This window comes from Cucurbita maxima, unplaced genomic scaffold (genome assembly GCF_002738345.1).
Source record: "Cucurbita maxima cultivar Rimu unplaced genomic scaffold, Cmax_1.0 Cma_Scf00010, whole genome shotgun sequence".
Lineage (NCBI taxonomy): Eukaryota > Viridiplantae > Streptophyta > Magnoliopsida > Cucurbitales > Cucurbitaceae > Cucurbita > Cucurbita maxima.
The window spans coordinates 3,247,990-3,273,161 of NW_019272026.1; the positions used below are offsets into that span (position 1 = coordinate 3,247,990).

General features: G+C 35.4%; 5 protein-coding genes across 7 annotated transcripts; 3 read left to right on the top strand and 2 right to left on the bottom strand.

Moving 5' to 3' along the window:
- The first annotated feature begins 1,354 nt into the window (after window positions 1-1,354).
- On the top strand, window positions 1,355-2,790 carry LOC111485189 (leucine-rich repeat extensin-like protein 6). Its single transcript, XM_023131956.1, has one exon. It carries the CDS (start codon window positions 1,357-1,359, stop codon window positions 2,695-2,697), a length of 1,341 nt encoding a protein of 446 aa, XP_022987724.1. The 5' UTR covers window positions 1,355-1,356; the 3' UTR covers window positions 2,698-2,790.
- A 1,268-nt stretch (window positions 2,791-4,058) lies between these two features.
- LOC111485268 (derlin-1-like) lies at window positions 4,059-7,634 on the top strand. 2 transcript variants are annotated; one of them, XR_002718640.1, is made up of 8 exons: window positions 4,059-4,224; window positions 4,452-4,587; window positions 5,930-6,003; window positions 6,135-6,228; window positions 6,633-6,761; window positions 6,862-7,022; window positions 7,161-7,347; window positions 7,426-7,634. XR_002718640.1 is itself a non-coding variant. In XM_023132079.1 (7 exons), exons 1-7 carry the CDS (start codon window positions 4,208-4,210, stop codon window positions 7,273-7,275), a joined length of 726 nt encoding a protein of 241 aa, XP_022987847.1. In that variant the 5' UTR covers window positions 4,059-4,207; the 3' UTR covers window positions 7,276-7,634. The 2 variants fall into 2 exon arrangements, 1 of the variants encoding a protein (XP_022987847.1); XM_023132079.1 differs by having other exon boundaries at window positions 7,161-7,634.
- A 161-nt stretch (window positions 7,635-7,795) lies between these two features.
- On the bottom strand, window positions 7,796-11,142 carry LOC111485174 (glucan endo-1,3-beta-glucosidase 13-like). Its single transcript, XM_023131928.1, has 4 exons — window positions 10,771-11,142; window positions 8,362-9,636; window positions 8,143-8,173; window positions 7,796-8,051 (listed from the first exon to the last, which is right to left on the bottom strand). The coding sequence occupies exons 1-4, from the start codon at window positions 10,847-10,849 to the stop codon at window positions 7,925-7,927; spliced, it is 1,512 nt and encodes a 503-aa protein (XP_022987696.1). The 5' UTR covers window positions 10,850-11,142; the 3' UTR covers window positions 7,796-7,924.
- A 1,433-nt stretch (window positions 11,143-12,575) lies between these two features.
- Window positions 12,576-13,581, top strand: LOC111485297. Its single transcript, XM_023132123.1, has 2 exons — window positions 12,576-13,012; window positions 13,118-13,581. Exons 1-2 carry the CDS (start codon window positions 12,789-12,791, stop codon window positions 13,362-13,364), a joined length of 471 nt encoding a protein of 156 aa, XP_022987891.1. The 5' UTR covers window positions 12,576-12,788; the 3' UTR covers window positions 13,365-13,581.
- A 184-nt stretch (window positions 13,582-13,765) lies between these two features.
- Window positions 13,766-20,885, bottom strand: LOC111485139 (arginine--tRNA ligase, chloroplastic/mitochondrial-like). Of its 2 annotated transcripts, none has more exons than XM_023131877.1 (18): window positions 20,726-20,885; window positions 20,420-20,493; window positions 20,178-20,314; window positions 20,015-20,090; window positions 19,795-19,896; window positions 19,405-19,620; window positions 18,893-18,973; window positions 18,524-18,607; window positions 17,368-17,472; window positions 16,754-16,932; window positions 16,454-16,538; window positions 15,936-16,122; window positions 15,672-15,741; window positions 15,158-15,227; window positions 14,911-15,000; window positions 14,735-14,803; window positions 14,519-14,620; window positions 13,766-14,148 (listed from the first exon to the last, which is right to left on the bottom strand). In XM_023131877.1, exons 1-18 carry the CDS (start codon window positions 20,850-20,852, stop codon window positions 14,038-14,040), a joined length of 1,965 nt encoding a protein of 654 aa, XP_022987645.1. In that variant the 5' UTR covers window positions 20,853-20,885; the 3' UTR covers window positions 13,766-14,037. The 2 variants fall into 2 exon arrangements, with proteins under 2 accessions (XP_022987645.1, XP_022987646.1); XM_023131878.1 differs by having other exon boundaries at window positions 20,420-20,497; window positions 20,726-20,884.
- Between the last annotated feature and the right edge of the window lie 4,287 nt (window positions 20,886-25,172).

Genomic DNA, 25,172 nt, shown 5'->3' on the forward strand with positions numbered 1-25,172 from the left:
ACATATTTTAACAGATTCTTATGACCAACTTTATAAAGAATATAATAAAGAACTCACAAAAAAAAAAGAAACATATAATTTAATTAAAGAGGTACATATTTTTGGTTTAATAACAGATAAAAACATGCATGAAAATAAGTTATTTTTAAAATAAAATAAATTAATTAGGTGTGGGGAGCTTCTAAAGTGGAAATGGTGGCAGGAATAAAGAAAGAGAGAGGACAAGAATAAACTTTTTAATGGAAAAAAGTGCCCCAAATTACCCATTCTGCCCTTTTCTCTTTATTTATCATTTAATTTGTTTTTTTAACGACAAAATCCTTAAATTCCCTCGTACATAAAACCTCAATATTTTATGTTATATTGTATATGTTCCTCTAACTTATAATGTATTTAATATAATATTCATATTTATCAGATTATTTCGTATATAAAATTTTCATTTTTTGAATAAAAATAAGAATTTATTACGTAAATTTTAGAGAAAAATGAAACTAAACTCAAAACAAATAGAAATTATAATAAAATATATTTTCATGTTATTTAGCCGATTTGTTTTTGAAAGCCCAATAGTTAATATGGATCCAAAAGGAAAGCCCAGCCCAGGATATATGGGCTTAAAAGCGTGAGGCCCAAATAGAAGTTGGGATTGGAAACTTGTGGCGTACGATATATTATTATTAATATGAAATAAAATAAATGACAATAAAAATTAGAAATTAAATGAGTTATATGGTGTTATTTTTATTACTGAAAAAGATGGGCGTAGCTGAAATAATTGAAAATATTTGAGTTCTATTCCTCCATTGTCGCGGAGAACATTCACTACATGCCTAAAAAAGAAACTTCATTTATATATTCTGTCATATTAATGTGATGGTTTTGCTGTCGTGTCGGAAATTTTAACGAAATAAATAGTTTTGACTTTTTGTGGCGTTCTATTCAGATGATCTTTGACCACTCATTTTGGGCCACCCTCTGTCTCTCGGACCCTGTTCCCATTCTCAGGCCCAATTCCCCGCCTTAAATTTAAATTAATTATTATATGTGTTCTCGAAATACTTTATTTTTAACGTGTGTAAATCTCTCCACCTTTTAAAAACTTTGAGAGGAAGCTGGAAGTGAAAATTTAAACAATATCGGCTAACAGTGAACTTAAGTTGTTACAAATAATATCAGAGACATACACGGAGCAATGTGCCAATGAAGAGGGCCCAAGATGGTGTGCCAACAAAGACGCTGAACCTGAAATGAGTGAATTGTGAGACCCTACATCTGAATGTGGGGAAAGGTACTTTGCGTTGGAATATTAGGTAATCAAATATTGAGAGAAATTTTAATATAAAGACAATCAAAATGACATTAGTAAAGTTACATAATCAAAATCATTGTTCTGTTCATGCCAGAGTTTTGATTTCTGGGTCAATTCATTTCTGTGGCTACTCTCTCTTGAGGGACCAAAAAATGAACTTCCCAATCGTCACTTGTCTCGTCTTCTTCCTCCTCACAAACACCCCTGCAACTGAAAGCTTCGGAGTAGACATTAATGGCGGAATCGGAATCGGTGTCACCATCGGCGGCGGCGGCGGAGGAGGAGGAGGAGCAAGCGTTTGGATTGGGGGAAACAATGAACCCCAGACGCCGAGACTGAACAGAGCTTACACCGCACTCCAAGCATGGAAATCTGCCATTACAAGCGATCCATTAGGGATTTTACGAAGTTGGGTCGGCCCCAATGTGTGTTCTTACAAAGGGGTTTTTTGTGCACAAGTTGAAGACGAATCAACGTCGTCCCTCGTCGACATTATTGCCGGAATCGACCTGAATCACGCTAATCTCGCAGGTACTCTCGTGACAGAGCTCTCGTTTCTCACCGAAATCACTCTGTTTCATCTCAACAGCAACCGATTTTCCGGCACTGTGCCGGAATCCTTTAAAGAAATGTCGTCACTTCAAGAATTAGACCTCAGCAACAACATGTTTTCAGGTCCTTTTCCAATTGCCACATTATACATTCCAAATCTGGTGTATTTAGACCTGAGATTCAACGATTTCCACGGCCCAATCCCTGAAGATCTCTTCAACAAAAAACTAGATGCAATTTTCCTCAATAACAACCATTTCGAAGGCGAACTCCCTCAAAACCTGGGGAATTCCCCTGCTTCTGTGATTAATCTAGCTAACAACAAGCTAAGTGGAAATCTCCCAACTGGGTTTAGCCTCTTGGGTTCGACACTGAGAGAAATCTTGCTTTTAAACAACCAATTAACAGGGTGTATTCCTGAAGGATTCGGGCTTTTCTCTGAAATGCAAGTGTTGGATGTGAGCTTCAATTCGTTAATGGGTCATTTGCCGGATACTCTGTCTTGTTTAAACGAAATCCAGATCATGAATTTGGGTCACAACAGGCTTTCTGGTGTTCTTCCGGATTTGATCTGTTCGTTGAAAAACTTGGTGAATCTGACGGTTTCTTTCAATTTCTTTTCTGGGTTGAGCCAAGAATGTTCGCGCCAATCTCTTGAGAATCTGGGCTTTGATTTCTCTGGAAATTGCATTCCTGGACGGGACATGCAGAGGCCTCATCCTGAATGCTCTGTTCTTCCTGCTGCTGGGAGCTTGAATTGCCTAAGAATACCTCTTGTTTGTGGGACACTGGCTGATAGCCCAGACACTGATCCCAGTTCTTCATCGCCATGAGAAAGGGTTCAGAAAATAACCAAACTTTTAAGATGGGTTTGTTATTAATTTCACAGTGATCATTCAAATATTTGGCTATCCATTTGTTTTGATCTCCGGCGAGTATTAACCAATTATCTCATTAATTAATTAATTAATTAATCAATCAATCAATTAATACTTTTATTTACTATTACTATAAAATTTATAAAATTAGATATTAAATTCATGCCTCCATGCCTCCATATAAAAAGATGAATTATTGGAAGGACAATAAAGTTTGTCTATCTTAGATTAGTTACATGTTTTAATTATTACATCAAGTCTCAAATTATTTGATAGCTTTTTACATTTATCTAAAAAATAAAAATTATTGCAGTTCTAGAATTATGTCATGTGACATTTCGTACCCTTGTCATGTGTACTATTAGTATATTACCACCTAATAATATTCCCCTATAGTAGGGGTATAAATGGAATTTCAAAGATATATAATGTAACCCATGCAAATAAGATTAAAAAAAGTCTGTTTTTTCGGTAAAATCTAAATAGCTAGTGGGGTTGAAAGGCCCCAAACATGACAAAAAGAATTGAAGAACGAATGGAGATTTCGAGGTTTAAAATAATTTTTTTTTTTTAAATAAAATAGTCTATTTTCAAAACTTGTCGTAAGTAAATAATAAAAATAAAGAATTTAAGTGAAAATCACGTTTATAGACTCAACTTTTTAAAGAAAAATTAAATAACTATTAAACATAATATAATTAAATAAATTTAACGCGTCATTAAACAAACGTAATATAATCTTTTTCATTTTTTTAATATAATAAATTAATAATAAGAAAATAAGAAAAAATAGAATAAGTTAAGACGAAAAAGATTGGACCGGATTAGGTGCGGCCCAGTCTACGATTAGAGAGCGACAGCCCACATGGATAAACCATGTCCAGATCCGCCCATTGGCCCACTACACTTTACCAACGGCACACGTAGTTCCATTTATTACTACCTGCCACGTGGCATCTCCCCTCGGTCCCACCGACCCTCAGCGGCATCAATATGAAGTGTCATGAGGGAATCATGATGTGGAATTTATTTGACTTTATTGTTTTTTTGGTTCGATTATTATTGGGATTGGGATTGAATGATGTCAAGGAGTGAATAATTTACGATTTAGTCTAAAATAAAAAATAAAAAAAATCCATAAAAGTAAATTTGAAATTATTTCTGTAATTTATGGGCTAAAGGCTATTATTTGGGCCTTGCCCATATCTGAATATGGGCCAAACTGGCATGAATTTTAACTAGCCCAGCCCAGTAATCCGCACGTACGAAAGCGAGGGAACTGCTTGGGATTTCGTAAGAGGAACCTTCTGGTGGATTCCTTCTCCCTTCCTTGCTGGGATTTCCATTCACCAACCTTCGGTTTCTTGTTTGCCAAGTTCTGACCGTCCTCAGGCGGCGAAAATTCATAAAGAAGTCGGAGATTTCCAGTTCCAAAGCTTCTTTGGATTTGATTTCTGTTGCTACAATGTCTTCTCCTGCCGAGTAATGCTGCTTCTCTATTTTTAATTCCTGCTTGAATTTTACGGATTTTGTTTTTCCTTTCTCCGCTGTTCGATGTTGCAATTTTATTATCTTTATCTCTAGATTGGTCTGTTTCGTTTTGAATTTTTTCGTTGTCTTGGTTTCTTTTCGCTATCAATGTCGGCTGTCATTCTTTACTCTCATTTCAATCTGTATCTTGAGTCCTGACCAGTTATATCACAATTCAGATTTTACAACTCTCTTCCACCTATAAGTAAGGCGTATGGAACTATGTGTCTTTTGGCAACTACTGCATTCCAGCTTGGCTTGTACGATCCCGGGCTTATTGCGTTGGATTATGAACTTGTTTTCAAGCATTTTCAGGTATTGAATTGAATATGCATAGATGTCAGAATGGTGCTCCTTTATATCTGTTTAATTTTTCAGTTTGGATCCTTACTTCCGTTGGTGCTTTTACTCTGTTAATCCAGCATTCGTCTCCATCATTCTTGATCTTTCCAAGGGGCATAAAATCGAGTACTCATTAGTGATATGGAAATCTCAGAGTTCAAGAATTTCCTGGTTGTTTGACTCACCATTTATCTTCTCGACTTATGTGTGAGGGTGCTATTTATTTTGCAATGAACATTTTTGGTCAATAATCAATTAGATAAATAAACTAATTTTAGTTTAACATTATGAAAGGTACACGAGTTTAATTCTTCGAAAGAACTCAACAGTAAATTGAAGACCCAATATCACTTCCTTTTCCTGTGTGTATAAAATATGCAATGTTTTTTTTGTGGCCCAAATAATTGTTCAGACAAATTGAGAACAATTTATTAGTTAAAAATTAGATGAAATGTGACTTGCATATGGAAGAACTTGCCTAGAGTAGAGACTTGTTGAGTTGGCCTAGAATAGAGGCAAGTTGACTAGAGTCACAGATGATTGAATATGTACGCACAAGTGGCATGTGTGGCCAAACAAGCTTGGATTTCGCATGTTCTAATATTAGTATGATCTCCCGCACTCCTTTGTTATATTCCAATATATGTAGATTATAAAATTGATTAATATTAGAAAGCCCTGTTTCAAACAAGAGGATTAGAATTAGATTTTGAACCAGTTAAAGCATGAATTATTTGTTCTTATTGTCACGGTCTCTTCAAGATCTCTCATTTTTTTTTATTGAAGTCTGATGGTTAACTTTTCTGTTAAATGTCTATTATTGAAGTGAACTGTGGTAAAGGCAAGTAAAATAGCGAAGGGGTGCGATGCCAGAATGAGGGATTTTACATGGAACCCAAGTCAGGAAAACATGGGCAGAAACAAGTTGATTTATGCTTTGGATTTTAAATTCTAAAGAGAGAAGACTTGGCAATTGTTATTTCTTATAAATAATTTCCAATGGAAATTATTGTTTTTCATCAAGGAAATTGTTCTTTCATTAAAGAAAAGTTGTTCTGTACAAAGAGAACAGTAAAAGTTTGATCTCTCTCTCTTTGTGGTATAATCCCTTATATTTATGAAATTTAGATATAATTGTTCTTATCTACAGAAATCACTGTACTCTCAAGTAGTCATGAATTAGAATGTTGTAGCATTTGCTCCGAATTCTCTTAAATGATCCTGTGGATGCCTTTCCCTTTGCATTATGTGTATTCCAACATATTATTTCCAATAATTATTATGAATATTCATGCAAGGTCACCTTTATTCTCAGGTGTGGAGGCTATTCACAAACTTCTTCTTCCTAGGAAACTTCTCTATCAATTTTGGAATTCGTTTACTAATGATGTAAGTTTTTATGTGTGATAACTTTTATATGAGCTACTGGCAGTACTATTTCATGATAAGTGGAGGGCCTGTGTTCAAACTCTCAAGACAGTTTATGATGTACTAATAATTTAATGGTTATGCCCTTGCAGAGCAAGATATGGGGTACAACTTGAGAATGGACCATTTCAGAGGCGAACGGCAGATTTTCTGTGGATGATGATATTTGGAGCCTTAACATTACTGGTTTGTGAGGATCTTTATTAAGCTATTCCTTTAGATGCAGTGGTTGTTGCTGGCCTCTGTTTGGCCCTTGTGTGTTCTTTCATGTTTTTTTGTTTCTCAAGGTTTGGTCTTTGGATAAAGAAAATTCGATGCAGTGGTTCTCAAGTCTTTTCTATTTGTAAATATAGTAGATTTTGCAGATGGCACCTAATGGTTTCTATATTATTTTGCCAGTACTTGTTAATTTGCAACTTCATGAAGTAAGCCATCAGTTTGAATTGAAAATTATGACTTAGTCGTCCTATGTTTGGTTAGGTTGCATTTTGTGCCTCATAATGTTTTTAAAGGATGAAGCTTTACTTTAGGTTGAATATTTACGCTAATTTGTTACAACATTTCTTCTTATGGACACTTCCTCTTGATAGGTACTTTCTGCTATCCCAATCTTCTCGTTTTCAGTTTTAGGGATATCACTTGTGTTTATGCTTCTCTACGTCTGGAGTCGAGAATTTCCTAATGCACAGATCAACATATATGGCCTTGTGACTCTTAAGGTACGGTCAATGACACTGATTTAGGTTTTGCCAAATTGTACTTTTTTTCACCTTCTCAGTTCCTGATATCTGTAACACAAATGTCATGATTTTTGTGCAGGCATTTTATCTGCCATGGGCCATGCTAGCGCTGGATGTCATTTTTGGTTCTCCTCTTGTACCTGATTTACTAGGAATCCTAGCAGGGCATTTGTACTACTTTTTGACCGTGTTGCATCCATTGGCTGGCGGAAAGAACATATTGAGAACTCCATTTTGGGTGTATCCTTCTTCTTTTGGTTTCTTAACCAAATTTTTTTCTTGATTCTGCCTATGCATCTATAATTCACCAATTTGGGTGTACAGTTTTTTCTATTGTTTGCCTTGCTTTATTCAGCATTTCCTTAACAATTTCTACAGACAGAGGATAGTCTCAAGGTGGAGGATAGGCGCTCCACCAATTCAACGTGCAGTGCCTGATGATAGGCGTACGAGTGGAGCTTTCAGAGGGAGGTCTTATCGGCTTAATGACTAAACTACTTCTCTTCTGTGTAAGAAAACAAAAATGGCTATCCTCTTTTAACATTGTGCCTGCTAACATGAAGAGGTAAGGATTGGGTTAAAAAATTTTATTCCATTTGAAAAAGTTCGTCTCAAGCTAATGATGTATTTATGTTCCGAATAGCGATCTGCAGGTACTTTTGTTTGCGATGACATTTGCTTATTGCGTATCGATCAGTAGGTGCTAATGTTTCTCGATGAAAGGAATCTGTATTCGGAAATTTTGTCTTGCGGGGGATAGGAATTGTGGTAGTCTCGACTGTTGAGTTTATCTTTGAGATACTGCTTCTGAACTCCATAATCAAATAAAATCTAAACGGTTCCAATCTTTCTTGTTAGAAATACCAGATTATAAATTTTTTTTTGGTTGATTTATATACATGTATATAACGGTTCAAGCATACTCTTGGACGGTTTTATAAGTGTTTCTACACTTATAAAGAGATATCTTCTTTTTTTTTAATTTTTGTAAGTGCAATACTTATTCAGTACGATTTTCACCAATTCAATCGACTTCAGACCGTTATCTTCATTGACCTCCTTATAAATAGACACATTCTTATCATACAGACACTACATACACGATTTGCATAGCAAAATCTGGCCGACCCTTCTCATGAAATTTACAAAAAATATGATATGAAGGCCATGATAATAGGTAAACCTGCAGAAACTTCAATCCTTGATGTAGAAGATGAGGAAGTTGAGGATATTGCCGTCGTGTTACTGGAAGAGATCGTCTTGTTCTTCCTGCTTGACAGTAAGAAACACGGGAAAGGCAAAGAACATCAGGAACTGGAAATCAAAATCTATGAACTTGGAAACAAAAGTAAAGGCTTACCCAATAGTTGCATACAAGCAATTATCATAGCCTGCAAAGTCAACGTACAAATTCGAGTTAGGAACACTTGTTTTAACATTTTATCTAAAAAGTCTTTCAACTAGTAACACGAAACAGAGATTAGAACACAAAACGAAGATTTCAATTGTGTTAACCGTGTAACGGAGGTACAACACTGAAGTATATGACGTATGCTCCGGAAATGCGATCGTGACTTACTTGGGTCCTTGTTAACTTCAACTCCATTCCCTCCAAATCCACAAGCAACATCAGTGGCTCCATTTTGCTGGAAATAGCTGTTAAATGCATAAGATGCATGGGAAACCAGAGTATCTGGTTCGAAACAAGGCTGGCTTGGCTGAATGGCTGTGCAATCGACATTACCTGAACCACATGCCCAATCCAAGGCGTTTTGCAAGTCCATATCAGAAGCCTTGCTTGAAGCTATGCACCAGGCAGTTCTATTCGAGCTGGTACTATTAGCCTGTGTAGACGCGTCAACCGCGCCCTTTCCCGTGAAGTCCAAGTTGTAGACACTGGTCTGGTCTGGATAGAACAATCCCCAGTTCCTTTCAGAATCCAACCCCGGCTTCCTGTTTTCATTGAACAAAGAGAAGATATATACATCTAGTTTCTCTCCAGGCCTTGCAGGTGTCCCTGTATTATTGATAACATGGCGGATAAGATTCGTGTTGTAAGTTTGAGCATTGTCGGGAGTCGCAGACGTCTCCTTTGGCGACCCTTTAGATGGCCAGCCTGTTTCTGTGACCATCACTCTAATTGTTCTAAAATTTAGAGCCATCAAAGCAAAATAAAGAGCATCAATCTGAGCATCAAACATGTTCGTGTAAAGCAGACCAGTATTCGGATCAATAACTTCGGATGATGACTCGAAAAGAGCATAGTCTAGCGACACGTTGCTGGGGGATTCTCTGTAAGCATAATAAGGATAGATATTGATCATAAAGGGAGACTGGTTGTCAGCAAGAAACTCCAACAATGGCTTCAGGAAAAATGCATAGTTACTACTAAAAGCACCAGCCGAAGGAGGAAACGACCGAGACAAAACGCCAAGGGAATGAGTGCTAGAAACCTTTATCTTCTTGTGCAAACCAGCCTTTTTGAGACCAGTGAGTACATTTTTCATGGCAGGCACCACCAAGGAAGACACATTGTTGGGGCTCTCGGTGACCTCGGCACCAACCGTTATGTACGTTATTTTCGAAGCTGGGTAATAAGGAAGTATGCTGTTCTTCAGCCAAGAGTCTACATTAGACTGGAACTGAGCGAAAGACAGCAAATCTGAATTCGGAACCCCAATCATAAGTTCAACACCAGTGTTGGCAAAGGCCTTGAGAACTTGAATGTTTGAATCATAGATTCTAAGATATTTGATGTTATGAAGTTGGACCAGCTGAGCCACTTTATTAGGTGTTGGGAGGTCGTCTGCGTTCCTTCCATAGCAAACACCAACTTTACTTCCCTGGCAATGGCCTGTAACCAAATTCATGAAATGTACAACGTTATTTCAAGTATATGAATAGAAAGAACGATGAATCCGACAACCGAAAAACACGCATGATCATCAATGAATACAAGAACAACGGTCCATAACCTATTGCCTACCAAAAGGGTTCAAGTAACAGTAACATACATTGTCCTCTTTAGACTTTCCCTCAGGGTTTTGAAAGCGCGTCTGCTAGATAGAGGTTTTCACACCCTTATAAAAAATGTTTTGTTCCCCTCTCCAACCGATGTGGGATCTCATAATCCACCCTCTTCGAGACTCAACGTTCTCTTCGGTACTCGTTCCTCTCTCCAATCGATGTAAGATTTCACAATCCACCACCCTTCAAGGTCCAACATTCTCGTTGATACTTGTTCCTCTCTTCAATTTACGTAGGATCTCACAATTCACCCACTTTGGAGCCTAGCGCCTCGCTGGCACACCACATGGTGTCATTGTGAGATCTCACATCAATTGGAAACCTCTCCCTATCATACGCGTTTTAAAAACCTTGTGGGACAAAAACTTTTTTTATAAGGGTGTGGAAACCTATCCATATCATACGCGTTTTAAAAACCTTGAGGGAAAGCCCGAAAGGAAAAATCCAAAGAGGACAATATCTACTAGTGGTGGGCCTGAGCTGTTACAGTTCATTCCTTCGAAAACCATGATGCCGAAACACGAGTTGTCTTACAATGCACTTGCAGGGAGCTCCAATCCCATTATCTATTCTATGATTTCTATCAATCCTAGCATACAGACATCTTCCTAAATAGCTCAGAGTAAGAGTTAGTTTAGTTCAGTTGGATAGAGAAGACAATTCCTTTGAAGACAAAATCAAAAGCCAAAATTACCATTTAATGCCAATTCCTAGATTGTCTCAAAACTGAATGTTGTTGGTCCTAGCAGTGACAACTTGATCTTCAAACTCTAGCTAAGAAGTTCTAAATTGTGCACTTCTACGGAGAAACCCCCAAAACATTGGGCAATTCAAATTAGAGACAACGCGAATGAAAAGGAAGATCCAACAAGTAGAACCAAACAAAACCACTGCAAGTAAGGCAAAATGTGATCCCAAATCGAAGTGTTTTACGAAGAAGAAGAAACAGAGAGCTACAAACCCAAGAGCATGATGAACAGCAAAACCCCGAAAAGGATGAGATTGAATCCAAGCCCTTTCCCCATTCTGCTTTTTCTCATCACTTGAAAGCCACACCGTCTTGGCCTCGCTCTTCCTCTGCCGCCGTTTGTGCAGAGATATGGGAATGAGGGATTCTTGAAGGTTCACGTTTGGAACACCAACGCCTTTGTGAGGACTACAGAGCTCGATATTATGTTTAAGGTTCAAAACAGAGCAAAATCAGCTGAATAATTGTACTGCCGTAGCCACTGAAGAGAGTGTCGAGCTCGGAAAGGGCGCGTCAGCATAAGAACCGGACGTCAGTGGAAATTATGAAAAATTGTTTTTTGTGAATTCTCGATTCCGGTGCCAAGCATGTCTGTTCCGCACTGATTATATATTTACCGCTACATTTCACTTCATGCCACTCAAACGGTGCCGTTTAATTTTTTTTCCCCTGAAAAATATTAAAAAACTATTTTATCCGATAATTTGAGCATAATTTAATTAATTAAATTACGTGTAACGGTCTGTATTTACCCATTAAAAAAATAAAGATTAAAAGTAATCTTTATATGAAAAAATTTGGATTGGACATTTATAATATGTTGGAAATATTAGATATTAATTATATATTATTCATTTGAATAAATGTAAGAGAGAGAAAAAATCACAAACGGAATGGATTAAAAGCCCCAACATCAGCCCAAGAAAACTGGGCCTCAGTAACAGAAATCCGTAAGTGAGATTGTTAGTGGGCCATGCGTATCAGCCCATTAGATTTAAATGGGCCTGATGGGCCAAAATTCTACGACAGAATGGATAAGAACAAAGATTGGGACAGCGGGGATAAGAAACACAGAATGATTGGGGGTGGCTGTTTGCAGTAACCATCGCCATTTTCCATCGTGACTTGTGCCCTTCTGTCCTTTTTTTTAATTAATTAATTAATTATATTTTTCTTTAGTAATTAAGTAAATCCCAATTAAAAAAAATTAAATAGTCGAGACAAAGAAGGTATTATTGGTTCTTGTTTTAAAACATTACGAGAAATATATAACTATTCCAATTGTATTTCTTCGGTTTATCTTTCCTTAGAAGTATAAAAGTCTTTCCCTTTTTTTACCATTCGATGAAATTTAAAATTTATAGATCAAATTAATATAATTTAACAATTTTAATTATTGGGCACGATTTCAATTATGTTAGCAACACTTTTGATTGGGATGGAGATAAGAAAATCTCCATAGATACAAAAGGTATCTTAAAAAGAGGTGTATTATTCTAAAAGGGTGGGCTGTTTTCTTCCTTTTAATCTTCTTTTTTACAAAATTTTAATCAATCCTTCCTCAATGGAAGGTTGATGATACATGAACATTATAATGTCACGCCTTTATGAAGCAAAAGTAACCTTAATGTTGACCTCAATTTTCAATTCTCAATATCATATATTATGAAATCACATATATATATATATATATATATATATATATATATATAGAGAGAGAGAGAGAGAGAGAGAGAGAGAGAGAGAGAGAGAGAGAAAGAATATAGAACATGGGAATTATTCAATTTGTGGATATGTCTTCCAACTTTAGATCTTATCTCCTTTCCTAGTAATATGGGAAAAGGCAAAAAAAACTCAGCCCCATAAATTTTGATAATAATTTATGAATATAAAAAGATGATAATTGATGATAAAGGGTTTTTGGATAGAACAGCAAAAAAAGAAAAAAAAAAAAGGGAATATTATCCAAGCCTATCTCGTTATAAAACCAAAAAGAAATGATATAAATATAAGCTATGGTTTCCACATATATATAAATAGGTTTTGGAGCATATAGTAGTAGTACAGTTACAAGATCTTGTTTCATTCTATTTTTTTTCAAAGTTTTATCAACAAAGAGTAAAAAAGATCGTTCCTTTCTGCTTCGATTCTCCATATATAGTCGCAAGAAACCATTTTTATCAATACCCATTTTCTTCTTCTTTGTCTTTTGGTTTTGGATTGATTATCCAATGGGAAAATTGCAAGAAAATCAGCAGCTTGGTGTTGATGGAGCTCAGAATAATGGGTGTTGCAGATGGATCACGGAAGATTGTGGTGTGAATTCTGAAGCTTCTTCTTCTTCTTCTTCTTCTTCTTCTTTGGATATGGTGGAAGATGCCGTTTCTCCAGTTACGAGTTCTTCAAATGGGCCTCTTTATGAGCTATCAGAGCTAATGGTTCATCTTCCTATGAAGTAAGTTATGGGATGAATAAACCCCTTTTTCACATTTTGATTGAAAGAATTATGAATATATGGATTGCTAATGGGGTTTGCTTTGATTTTATGGCTATTTTGCAGGAGAGGGTTGTCTAGATATTATGATGGTAAATCAGAGTCTTTTACGTCTCTAGCAAGTGTAGAAAGATTAGAAGATTTGGCTAAGAGGGTGTCTCCAATTACAAAAAAGTTCAAGTCTTGCAAGAGTTTTGATGGTCATAAATCCATTATTCCAAGGGCCAACATAGCCAAGAAAGCTTCAAGATCAAGAGGGAGAACTAGTTTGCTTTGTGGTTCAAGGTCTGCAATCCCTGTGAATGGCCACTGATTACTTTCCTTGCTCGAGTTCAACGATTGTGAGGTGGGAATCGAACATCGAGATAATTGATGTCGTATCCATCGAATTAAGCTTGAATTCGTGCTTTCTTTACTAACCCTAAGCCATAATTTCCCCCTTTCTTATTTTTCTAAGGTAACCTTCAATTGTAGATCAATGATTTTGCAATACTTGCGAGCTTTAAGGTGCTAACATGGATGACGGATTGTTCAGTTCAAATTAACTCAAAAAGGTTTTGATTATTAAAGTTTTCTGGACGGTACTGCCATCTTCCAATCTTAATCGAAATCATTTAAACATATAGAAACAAAATCAATAGATTGATGCGACATAAAGAAGTCACCCTAAAAGTACATATAAATTTAAGTTGAAGTTTAAAAATATTAATTTAATTTGTCTTGTTTTAGGGTGATCAATAATGCTGTTTATCTGTTCGTCTTTGAATCTGAAAAATTACATCGGATGAAATAACTACATGGTTGAAAAACTGGTAAATTTGACAAACTAAAACAATATAATGTTAGGTATGAATTCTTCTATTCTTTTTTGCAACACTCTAATGTTGGCAAGGATGTGGCAAGAATATGTCAATTAGTGGAGGATAATGAAGTAACGCAAGTCGAAGGAGATGGAAGAGGATCTGGGAAGTGGCACTGTTTCGAGGTTATATTTTGTAGACAGGTACTATTCCGAGGAGATAGAAGCATTTCCTCATCACTGTGCCAGTAGCTTCACAAAGTAGGAGTCTGCTCGTTTCTTGGGGCGACCCAACGACCTGACAAATATGATCAACATTAATGAAGTTTTAACTTGTTTGCGAGAAGACGTCCGCGGCATCGGCATCTTTTCTTGGATGCATTTGGGACAAGGGTACAAATTAAGTGACCTTTTTCCAGCTCATAACCACAAAGATGGGAAAAGAAACGACTTCATGCAAATGGCATAACCAAACAAAATGATCGAGAAAAAGTAACTTCAAATTCTAGGTTATTGAAGGAAAATGTGTTGAAAACCAAGGCATGATTAGCTGCCACGACGCTATCAGCTGACAAGAGCTAGTGGTTTAGAGATTATCCAACATCTATTAGTGGGACAATGATATTATGCATAAAGAACGACTTTTGGTCTAGAGAAGTAGGCCGTACCTGGCAGTTGGAGTAGAATTTTTTCGTAAATATTTCCGATAAGTTGTACAAGTATTCACACAACACATTCGGCAACAGATTGGTGCAAGCTTCCTCGACCACCTAAAGTAAAGGGAGGAAAAGTAATTATCACGAGGTACAGACAAAGTTACAAAATATAAAATGGTTCAGACGCAGAGGCAAAGTTACCCAGTTAAAATGTATATTTGTTTTTACCTCGGAAAATTGTAACAAATGAAGCCCCAAAACACGCTCGTCCTCGTGCTCCAACACAATTGTTCCCGTCTATCAAAATAAAGTTGAAAAAAATTAAGAAACAAATGCAAAACTGCTGGTCTTGTCCAACTGAAGACTTGAGAAGAACTGGTTCTGGGATTTAGAAGGAAACTTACTTTTTTTAACTCCTCTATGTCTTTACCAGATTTCCTGATGATTGAACAGATACGAGCATGGGCATACAGCAAATACACAGCAGTGTTACCCTGGTCACCACAAAATTTAGGTGTGTATGGAAAGTGGACTACGGAGCTTTTACTTTAGAGGCAGTAGAGGTGGATGCTTAAAAAATTACATTTAGGTTGTTTGACTAAATTTTCTGTATATTATACTCCATGCCTAGAACCAGATGAGAAATTGTACCTTATCATTGAGCATCTGATCGAAATTGAACGTATAGTTGGTCAACCTGTTGTTCTTGAGGTCAGCATATCTGTCGAGACAATTCAGGAACATAAAGTCTTAATAAGCGTTTCTGAACATTTGAACGAAGAAACATGAAGCAGACAAATTTTTAAATAAGAAAAAGAAAACTTATTGACAAGAAGACACCTATAAAAGAAGGCACAGACAAAGAGGCCCAACCTGTGCCCCTCATGGTTGGAAGATTACAGAACAGCTTTAAGTTACAACTAATGGAAAAGGCTTAATTCTTTGGTAGGGAAGCCCAAGTTGAGTACACAGAAAGTCATAACCTCTCAGATATCCCCCAACAAATACAAGATCAAATTTTCATGTTATAGCGATGACCATTATGAGTGGTACCAATTAATAGGACTCATTCAAGGTTTTCATTGAAAGGAACATCAAGGATAACCTCTAGGATTCATGCATTAGGCATAAAAAGGTATAGCCAGTAATGAAAATGGTAACTTACTTAACAGCACCATAACCAACAGCTTCAGCAATTTGTTCAAGTTCTGCTTCAGTCCATTCTGCAGCTTTCTCTAAAGAAGGTTATCAAAAATCAAATTACAAAGTAAAATATGTGGAATGTTGACAGTAAGTCTGTAAAAAGTTTGATAAAGAAAAAATAAATCGAACTTAGTCACTTCCACTAATCTAACAAGGTAAAGCAGCAAGCTGCACAATTTTTTTTTCGATCAAATAAACTAGTCTTAATAATCTTTATTATTATTACCCCTCTCAATAAGTGCAGCTTTACTGCGGCTCTTGGCTTCATCAAGCAAATCAACTAAACGAACCACTTCAGTATTTCGAGTACGAAAACGCTTGCCATCTTCACCAAGAACCAAACCAAAACCAACGTGGGTTGCTTTAGGATGCTTATTATCCTCAAGTGGAAGCCAGCCAGCACGTTTACAAGCCTGAAAAAAATAGCAATAATTCCTTCCAATATAAGACAATAACTAATCCATTAAATAATTGTTAGCAGTAGTTTGGTGGATATGTGATGACCAGGTCTACAGTAATTAATAATTTTTTTAGAGGAGAAACGAATTCATGGATGGATTTACAGTAGTTAATTATCATATGCACAAACAAAACAGAGGAAGTGTAAGACAACAACCAATCCATTAAATAATTGCTAACTACAGTTAAGAAGACCAGCTACCAGGTCTGCAAATAACCATACATGCAACAAACATGGAAGGATAAACAAATCATGTCAGAGCAGGAATTGCTCGAGACACGTACCCGGAAAACCATGTCAAAATGCTGCTGCTGCCCAATATCAGTGACATATATAATCCATTCAGCTTTTTCTTCATTAAGGCGATACCTGTTTGGTGCAAGAAAATATGATCAATCAGAATGATTCAGCTCCACGAGATTTTGAGAATCATGCAATCGATCAGAGGGCATCCAAATATGCACAATGTTGATGTGTCATAACTGATTATAAAGTTTGACGACTGCGTCAACCTTCAAGTTATTCATAGCCAGTGACAGTGAATAGTTGTATTAAAAAACAAGATGAGCTAGAGAAAAACTGACCAGATGGCTGCAAGATCAGTTGAAGCATAATTGAAACCACCATCACTCTTGACAACAATTAGAGGAATATTTATTCCATCAATAAAGATTACACGAGCACCCTGACTTTCTTCCACTAAGCCCTTATCAGTCAGTTCTTTTATGACATTAGGAATGTATGGGTTGTAAAAGCTCTCTCCCTGACAGAGATGAAAAGACCTTGACCAAATGAGAACTGAGAATAAGCCGTCGGCAGTATTTCAGATCAATATTAAAATCAAGAGTGGCAGACTCATGACTCTGCAAGTTAAGATCCATACGTAGCAGATAATATCAATAGAACAGAAGATCTTCAACCTGACAAAGAAGCTGATGCTGTTTGGTAGTTGATGTCATGCCATTAACTGTAAATTAACTATTCCAACTAATAAATATGGTGGTAAACACTAATAAACCTTAAGCCAGGAAAACAATCTAACTTGGACCTGACAGTAAAAGGAAGATTTTCCTAATCCCAACAGAAACAAGTAGCGGAAGGACACAAGGAAAACAAGCAGAACACGAGTAAAATGTTATAGGAGGATAAACAAAAACAAGTATCACGTATAATATATAAAAGAAAAGCCAAAATGCACCTTCTCCTCTAATTGAACTCCAAGGCGTTCGTACACCCTATTAAATTCATTCCTGCTGATTTCACATATTTGTGCCCAAGCCTTGCGATATTTAGCTTCACCACCCTGTTAAAAAAAGATTATGATCATTTCAATAGAAATTAGCTAAGAGAAACTTCCAAATAATTGATATGCCCTATCATTCTCTTGCAGGAATATTTAAATCATAAACAAGCTGCAAAAAAACTAAACAATAAGTTTATGGGTATACTCGACCTCTAAGAGCCTAAGATCAAGTGGAGTCTACTTATAGCTCTTTCAACATATAAAACTCACTTTCAATAATGAAACTTAGATCCTTAAAATTAAAATTTCAATCTAATTGCAGATGCTAAGACACGTTGCATAAAATATGAAATTTCCATCCGTTAGGCTGATTGGGACAAGTGATCTAAGTAAAAGAGATTTTGGAGAATGAACTCAAATCCCATGGTGGCCAACTAATATAGAATAGAGTCCTACATGTTTTCTAACCATGAAATATAGTAGGGATAGGCGGTTATTCGAAGAGATTAATTAAGATGTGTGTAAGCATGCACAAACACTCATGGATAAAATAATGATAATAATAGATAAATAAGCTCCTTCTTAACTGTCGCCTCCATTACTTTTTTTCTATGAGAAAATAAGGTTTCATTGAAAAAAAAAAGGAAAGAAAACAAGACAAAAGGTCCACGGCATTAAAATAATAATAATAATAAATAAATAAACATGCAAGGGAGCCGGGCTTCTAACTATTCAAAAATGGACTCTAATCTATAGTAATAAGACCGAATGAGTTGTTACAAAATTCCGTCAAAACCAACACACAAACGGAGGCTCTTTAGGTGAACTCCAAATTTTATTTTGTTACTTTATTATTTATTTTTCATGTTTATATGAAGTAGAAGTACTTATGAATAAAAAAACATGCAAATATTAGAAAAAACATTTTAGCATACAATAAATGTCATCATGTAGAAAATTAGCAGACAAAAATAAAATTAGTAAGTGTAAATGACAATTGAAAAGAAGTTTGTAAACAGTTTTTTTAGTATGAAGATCTAGGGTCCAAAATAATAAATAAGCATTAAATAAGGTTGTGAAACATGTATACATTGGCCACAGTAAAAATCACCTGAAGAAGAACCACTGCCTGTTGTGCCTTCTCCTTAAATGCAGGATCACTATCAAACCTCTGCTTTGACGCCTTATAGAATGTCTATGTAATCAAAATTCCAAATAACAGTTTGTCAGTTCTACTTGATATGGCATTCGGGCATTAATAACTTCTCCATATTCATTTTCGGCCTTTATTGCAAGTAAGAATTCACAGAACACATTTGCTTCACATAAAAGAGTGAAGTGCTATCTTTAACAGTAGAAAGTCCATTACGTAAGACCAAAAACACCGAACTTCTTAACCTTATTAAAGTTACTTTTGTTAATATACTATAAAAGGTAAACATGTCAATAACAAAATAAGATTCTAAAGTTTCTCTCCTACCTGCAGATCTCCAATAGCTGTTTCAGTAACTTCTTCCCAGTTGGGAAATTTTTCAAAAAGGAATTCGATCAACATACCAAACTGCAAACAAGAAGCAAAAAATGAATATCTGTTGATACATTTCGTTTCTGTAGAAGCCAATTAAAAAAGTAAAACCCCAGGCCAAAATCAACATTTCAAATACTTCAAAACTTTATGGGGATTAAACAAGTTTGAAGCCATTTAAAAATGAATGAAATAGTATGCATTGGAGAACCTAGATATTCACAACGTTTTATACTTATTGACAATCAAGACTGCCTATTTTGAAGCTAATCTGGATATGGCAGAAAAGGAATGGGGCAAAAGCGGCAAACCAGAAACTAAATTCAGTTTTCATTCACACTTTGAAAGAGTAACAAAGGCAGTTCATGAAAAGCCATTTGTCTATTGCGATGGAAAACACCATGAATAAACATTAAATCCTTGAATAAAGAAGCTGTTTTAAGGCACTGACAAATATAAAGTTATACCTGTGTTCCCCAGTCACCAACATGGTTTCTCCGAAGAACGTCCACGTTTGAAAATTCAAGCATCCTGGCTAGAGTGTCTCCAATGATCGTAGATCTTAAGTGGCCAACATGCATTTCTTTTGCTATATTAGGCGAGGAGAAATCAACTACTGCTCTTTTAATTGGAAGCCGCGGTGACCAAGTTTCAATACCATCAATTAGCATTTTTTGTATGCTCTGTAGCAGGCAATGCATATTAAGCATATACACACGTAGAAGTATTGATTATAATGAACATTTTTTGTAGACCGTGGAGGATTAGTAACTAAGTTAGGAAAGAAAAAACAACGAACACGTTCTTATAATTGATATGAGTTATTCCAACTAAAATTTTCAAGAAAATGACATTACCTTAGAAATCCAATTTTTAGATATTAGAACATTCACGAAACCAGGGCCTGCCACAGAACATGATTCTATGATTTCAGATGGAGGAAGATTTTTCATAATGGCCTAGAAATCAAGAGCGCAGTTCTGTCAGATTCTCAAATAATCAAAAAAATGATCCTGAAGATCCAACATGAAAGGAGACCATCATGGGAAAAAAACGCAAAATATTAAACCGTAATACCTGTCCAACGGAAGGAGGGCCTTTGAACTGACTACCTTTTCCTTTTATTTTAGACCAAAGGCCCATAGCATTATTGCTTCACCAAATAAGAAACCACATCTTAGCAACAGTAATCTAATTTACTATAGTATACACTAGGGTATTAGTAATTCGCATTGCATACCACTGATAGTCGCCAAATTTTCCAGCACAAGCAGCAACCAAAGGCTCAACATCCGTCTCCTCAGGGACCGTCGCTCTAAGTGATACGTCGAATATTTTAGCTAATTGTCGCTTCATATTACCGACGTTTTCTTCCTCCTGCGCCAGACCGCCAACATTTAGTCTCAGTTAAACTCAATCCGTGAAGGTGAATGCATTCAAACAGAAGTAGATTATGTAATATATATGCTCCAAATAACTTACAGTTGCCATTGTGGAAACCGATTGTGTCGTCTTCGTGGCAGAAATGAGACGCCTAGACGCCACCCGGAGTAAGTCTGTCTAGTTTCAGATTAAGAACAAGAATCAGTACAAGTAAGAAGACGAAAACACGTAGGAATTGAAATTGAACTTGTAAACCATCGTCATAGACGCAAATCAGTAGCAACAAAAACAAAAAACAGGTTCGCAATCAAAATAAACGCAAAACCAAGTGCGAGCATTTTCTTCCTCGAAAATGACTGAAATAATGTATAAGCAACGATAGAAGTGGAAAATCCAAGAGGTTACCAGCAGCAGGAATGCAAGAGGGAGGAGAAATGTGAGAAAATCGATTGAAAGAGAGCAATGGAGAAGGCGGAGCCGGCGATAGGAAGGGAGCGAACATTGTTATTGAATTTATACATAATCCTCTCATGTTATTCAACGTTTCTCATTCAACTGTTATATGTTCTCTCTTTTAGGGCTTAGAGAGATTTCATTCTTTTTTTCTCCTTTTCTTTTTTTTTATTTATTCCCTCCTAAATCCTATACGATGTAAAAAGCCCAGTTCAACCTTTTACTCTAGGCTGGAGGACGGCTACACCTATTTTTTCTTTTCCCCATTAAATTTAATTATTATTTTTTGTATCTATTAATTTAAAATTTAATTTTAATAAAACTAAAATATTTATTTATTTATTTTTAAACCGTTTATTAATTTAAATGTATATTTTTTTAAAAATTATCTTTCAAATAATTAAAAATTTTAATTATTTTAAATTGCGGTTAGAGAATAAATTGTTATAAAATAAATAAATATATGTATAGATATATATTATAAACAAAAATATAGATCTTCAAATTAACAAATTTTGTAGGTATTAGAAAGTTTGAAAAAAATGAATAATTAAATATAAAATAAAATCTTATATTTTAATTAGATTTAAACTAAAATTTGTGTTTAATTAGATTTAATTTTCTTTTTTTATGTTAGTAAGTATATCCATAGATGAATGTATTATAAGAAAAATAAATTTTACGATTGGTGAATATTTAATGGCTTATTTTCACATTAACACTACTATATATATAATATAAAGTGATTCATCACAAAAATAAAATAATTTTAAAATTTTTTAAAGGTAAAAAATATTAGTACTATTTTAAAATTTTATATTTTAACTAGATATAAAATAATTAAATAATTGATGTCAAAATAATTAAATATAAAATAAAATTTTATATTTAAATTAAATTTAAACTAAAATTTGTGTTTAATTAGATTTAATTTTCATTTTATATCCAATGGATGAATGTTTCTGAATAAAATAAAATTTTAAGAAGGGTGCATATTTAATGATTTATTTTCACATTAACACTACAAAATAAATAAATATCAATAAAAGATATTCATCACAAATAAAATATTTTTTAACAAAAAAAATAATAATAAATATATATATATATATATATATATATATATATATAAAAGATATTCATCTCAAATAAAATAATTTTTAAATTTTGTTAAAGATAAAAAAATATTAATACTATTTTTAAACCCTATATATATATATTTTATTATTATTATTATTATTATTATTATTATTATTATTTATGTTACTTTTAAAATTTTATACATATATATTAATAAAAAATTTAAACCGTTCAAACATATTTTTAAGATAAAATGCTAAATTTCTTTGTTAAATTCAAGATTATGTTATCTCTTGTTTTACAAGATCATTCAACAAATTAGAATGAATGTTTTTTGTTGTATAAATAGCCTTTCTTCGAACGCCAATATCATCTCTCTCACAGAAATACATGCTTCTTTAGTTAATTCTTCCAAAGGTTTTAATGGAACATCTGATCACTCCACGTTTAACCACGAATATCTTATCAATACAAGTTAGAGCTTCCCCTCCCAACCTTCAACAACCACTTCCCCCTCAAACCCTTCAACAAATCAGCCTCAAATTCCGTGTCGAAGTCAAATGCCGTCACATCCAAGTAGCCAATGACAACACCGTAATTTCCTTCACCGCCCATAGATACCGACGCCTTCCTTTCCCAATCTGCCAGCTTCCTCTCGCCATTGTCGAACGCGACCACAGCCCTGCGTTGCAAAATCGCTTGTCGGTGCACTTCGCTGATTTTAGCGAGCTCGTTGATCCTAAGATGGTAGCGGATGAGATCAAACGGAAGTGGATTGAAATTCGAGAGAGGGAAGATTTGAATGCGTTTGGGAGTGTTTTTCGTCTGACTGTTACGCTGAAAGTTTGGAATATCGGGATGTTTTACAATAGACGAGTGGAAGATGGAGTAGTGGGTTGTGATCGGAGTCGTGGTATCGAGATGATGTTGACGAGGGTGAGAATTGAAGAGATTGAAAGTGATGATGTTTGTGTGATTTGTTTGGAGGAGTTGAAGAGGAGGAAGAAATCGCTGGTGGGAATGCCTTGTTTTCATGTTTTTCATCGGAATTGCATTGTCCAGTGGTTGGCTGATACCAATACCTGTCCCGTTTGTAGATTTCAAATGCCGAGGAATCATAGGCCCTAGAGGAGGATCTATGTACTTTGTTCGTGAGGAAAATTTTTGGGAGAGATCCCACATTACCTTATTAAGAGGTTGATCATGAGTTTATGAGTAAGGAATAAATTTTTATTTGATGAGGCATTTCGGGGAAACCCGAAACAAAGCTATGAGAGCTTAAGAGTAGACAATAACATACCATTGTGGAAGTATTCCTAACAATTAATTGTTCCATGATTAAATTTCAATAAGATATTATATGCACGTTACCATCACTTGCATGAAATTTACTCTATCGTACTCTCAAAATTAAGCAAAAACGACAGTTCTATCAAATAATAACTATGAAAAGTCCAAAACGTTTCTAAAAATAACTGTAAAGACTATTGAAATTGAGAATTTAAGGCTTTTTTTTTATACATTTAGTGATATATTAAGATATATCTATTATTGATATACTTTAAAATATGATATACTCTTCAATTTAAACTTAGGAGAGTAGATAGAGCCTCAGGCCATAACCTCAGAAGTCGAGGTTTTGATATGAATTTCGACATGTAGTTCAGGAGTTAAAGCTGTCTATATAAAAAAATGAAAACATGCCAAATTTGGTGCCAATTGAACACCTGATGGATGCTCCACGAGGCCATTTGATTACTCCAAAAAAAAATCAAATATGCCTAAAAATGTACTATAGGGAGCATGGTATCAACTCTTAACCACCGCTAGGCCATGTAGTCTAAGTGAACTACTCACATACGTTTGTCACAACGAGGGCAAGCACGAGTGTCTTAAACATCTTCCTTTGAAATGAGTTTTTCCAGGACAGTGTCGAATGACACGAGTATGCCAACATTGCACTCCAACCCATATGTCGAATGTTGATCTATATATTCGCTATTTAGTATGGTATCTTTAAATGACTCGACATAAACATAAACACAAAAAGATTGGTATTTTTTTAAGAGGGAAGAAGAAAATTCCAAATGATAAACGTCTTTCTAACACCCAAATGGCAATCTTTATCTCTTGAACCTTTTTTTATTCATAAAACACTTAGCTTTTTGAGTTCCCATCCCATTTGAGTCAAAATGCTCTGTCCCATCCCACCACTTACAACTCCATTTTGAGGTTCCTTTACAGATTAGAGGTTCTTTTTTGCACTGCTCTCTCTCTCTCTCACACTATCTCATGCGACTTGCAATCCACCATAATGTTTGGTTCCATTGTCTTTTAACCGCATGCTCGATAGAAAATGAAGTATAAAGAATATGTGAGCGAAGATAAAATACACGGCAAAGAATCTTTGTTATATGAATACTTTTTACCTTCATAAGTCGTTTGAGATATGTAAAGTGACGTGAATAAATACTAAAGCTACGTGTCGAACACCGATTCTAAGTCTATCACACTTTTTTGTGCTAGTTTCTTAATTTTAGTTCCAATGCTCGGTAGCCCTACTTGGGAAAATGAAGCAGATGCACTAACATTTTTGACAAATCTGATCTGACTGATATGGAGATTATAAAATCTTATTTGTTTTAGTTTCTCTAGAACAAGAGAACCCCATTATTCTATAGTATCCACACTGTCTCTCTAAGTCACATGAGGCTCAAACTTTGTGATAGAAAATCGAGAATATCTTGTTCTATTATATAGTCCACCGCTAGTAAATATTGTTCATTTTGGTTCGTTACGTATCGCCGTCAGCTTCATAGTTTTAAAACGCGTCTACTAGAGATAGGTTTTCACACTCTTATAAAAAATGTTTTGTTCTTCTCCAACCGATGTGGGATCTCACAATCTACCCCTTTTGGAGGCACAACGTCCTCGATGACATACCGTCTGGCTCTGATATCATTTGTAACCGCGAAAGTCCACTACTAGCAGATTGCCAGCCTTCTCGCTATTCCTCGATGGGGGTAGACATGAGGCGGTGTGCCAATAAAGACGTTGAGTCCCGAAGGGAGGTGGATTTGGGAATGGTCCCACATCGATTAGAGAAAAGGCCAGCGAGGACGCTGGGCATCGAAGTGGGTGGATTGTGATAGTCCCACATTAGTTGGGGAAAATAACAGAACACCATTTATAAGGGTGTGAAAACCTTCCCTTAGCATACTCGTTTTAAAGCCTTGAGGGGAAGCTCGAAAGAGAAAGTCTAAAGATAACAATATTTGCTAGCGGTGAATCTGGGCCGTTACAAGCAGATATTGTTCGC

Excerpts from the sequence above, each read along its gene's own strand:
- LOC111485189 (XM_023131956.1), top strand. The coding sequence starts at position 1,357 with ATGACATTAGTAAAGTTACATAATCAAAATCATTGTTCTGTTCATGCC.
- LOC111485268 (XM_023132079.1), top strand. Across the intron at positions 6,229-6,632 it reads TTGGAGCCTTAACATTACTG|GTACTTTCTGCTATCCCAAT; the intron begins GTTTGTGAGGAT and ends TCCTCTTGATAG. Across the intron at positions 6,762-6,861 it reads ATGGCCTTGTGACTCTTAAG|GCATTTTATCTGCCATGGGC; the intron begins GTACGGTCAATG and ends ATTTTTGTGCAG.
- LOC111485174 (XM_023131928.1), bottom strand. The coding sequence starts at position 10,849 with ATGAGAAAAAGCAGAATGGGGAAAGGGCTTGGATTCAATCTCATCCTT. Across the intron at positions 8,174-8,361 it reads TGAAGTTAACAAGGACCCAA|GCTATGATAATTGCTTGTAT; the intron begins GTAAGTCACGAT and ends TTGACTTTGCAG. Across the intron at positions 8,052-8,142 it reads TGCTTGTATGCAACTATTGG|GAAGAACAAGACGATCTCTT; the intron begins GTAAGCCTTTAC and ends ACTGTCAAGCAG.
- LOC111485297 (XM_023132123.1), top strand. The coding sequence starts at position 12,789 with ATGGGAAAATTGCAAGAAAATCAGCAGCTTGGTGTTGATGGAGCTCAG. Across the intron at positions 13,013-13,117 it reads ATGGTTCATCTTCCTATGAA|GAGAGGGTTGTCTAGATATT; the intron begins GTAAGTTATGGG and ends GCTATTTTGCAG.
- LOC111485139 (XM_023131877.1), bottom strand. The coding sequence starts at position 20,852 with ATGAGAGGATTATGTATAAATTCAATAACAATGTTCGCTCCCTTCCTA. Across the intron at positions 20,091-20,177 it reads AAATTTGGCGACTATCAGTG|CAATAATGCTATGGGCCTTT; the intron begins GTATGCAATGCG and ends TATTTGGTGAAG. Across the intron at positions 18,974-19,404 it reads TTGGTGACTGGGGAACACAG|TTTGGTATGTTGATCGAATT; the intron begins GTATAACTTTAT and ends TCTTGTTTGCAG.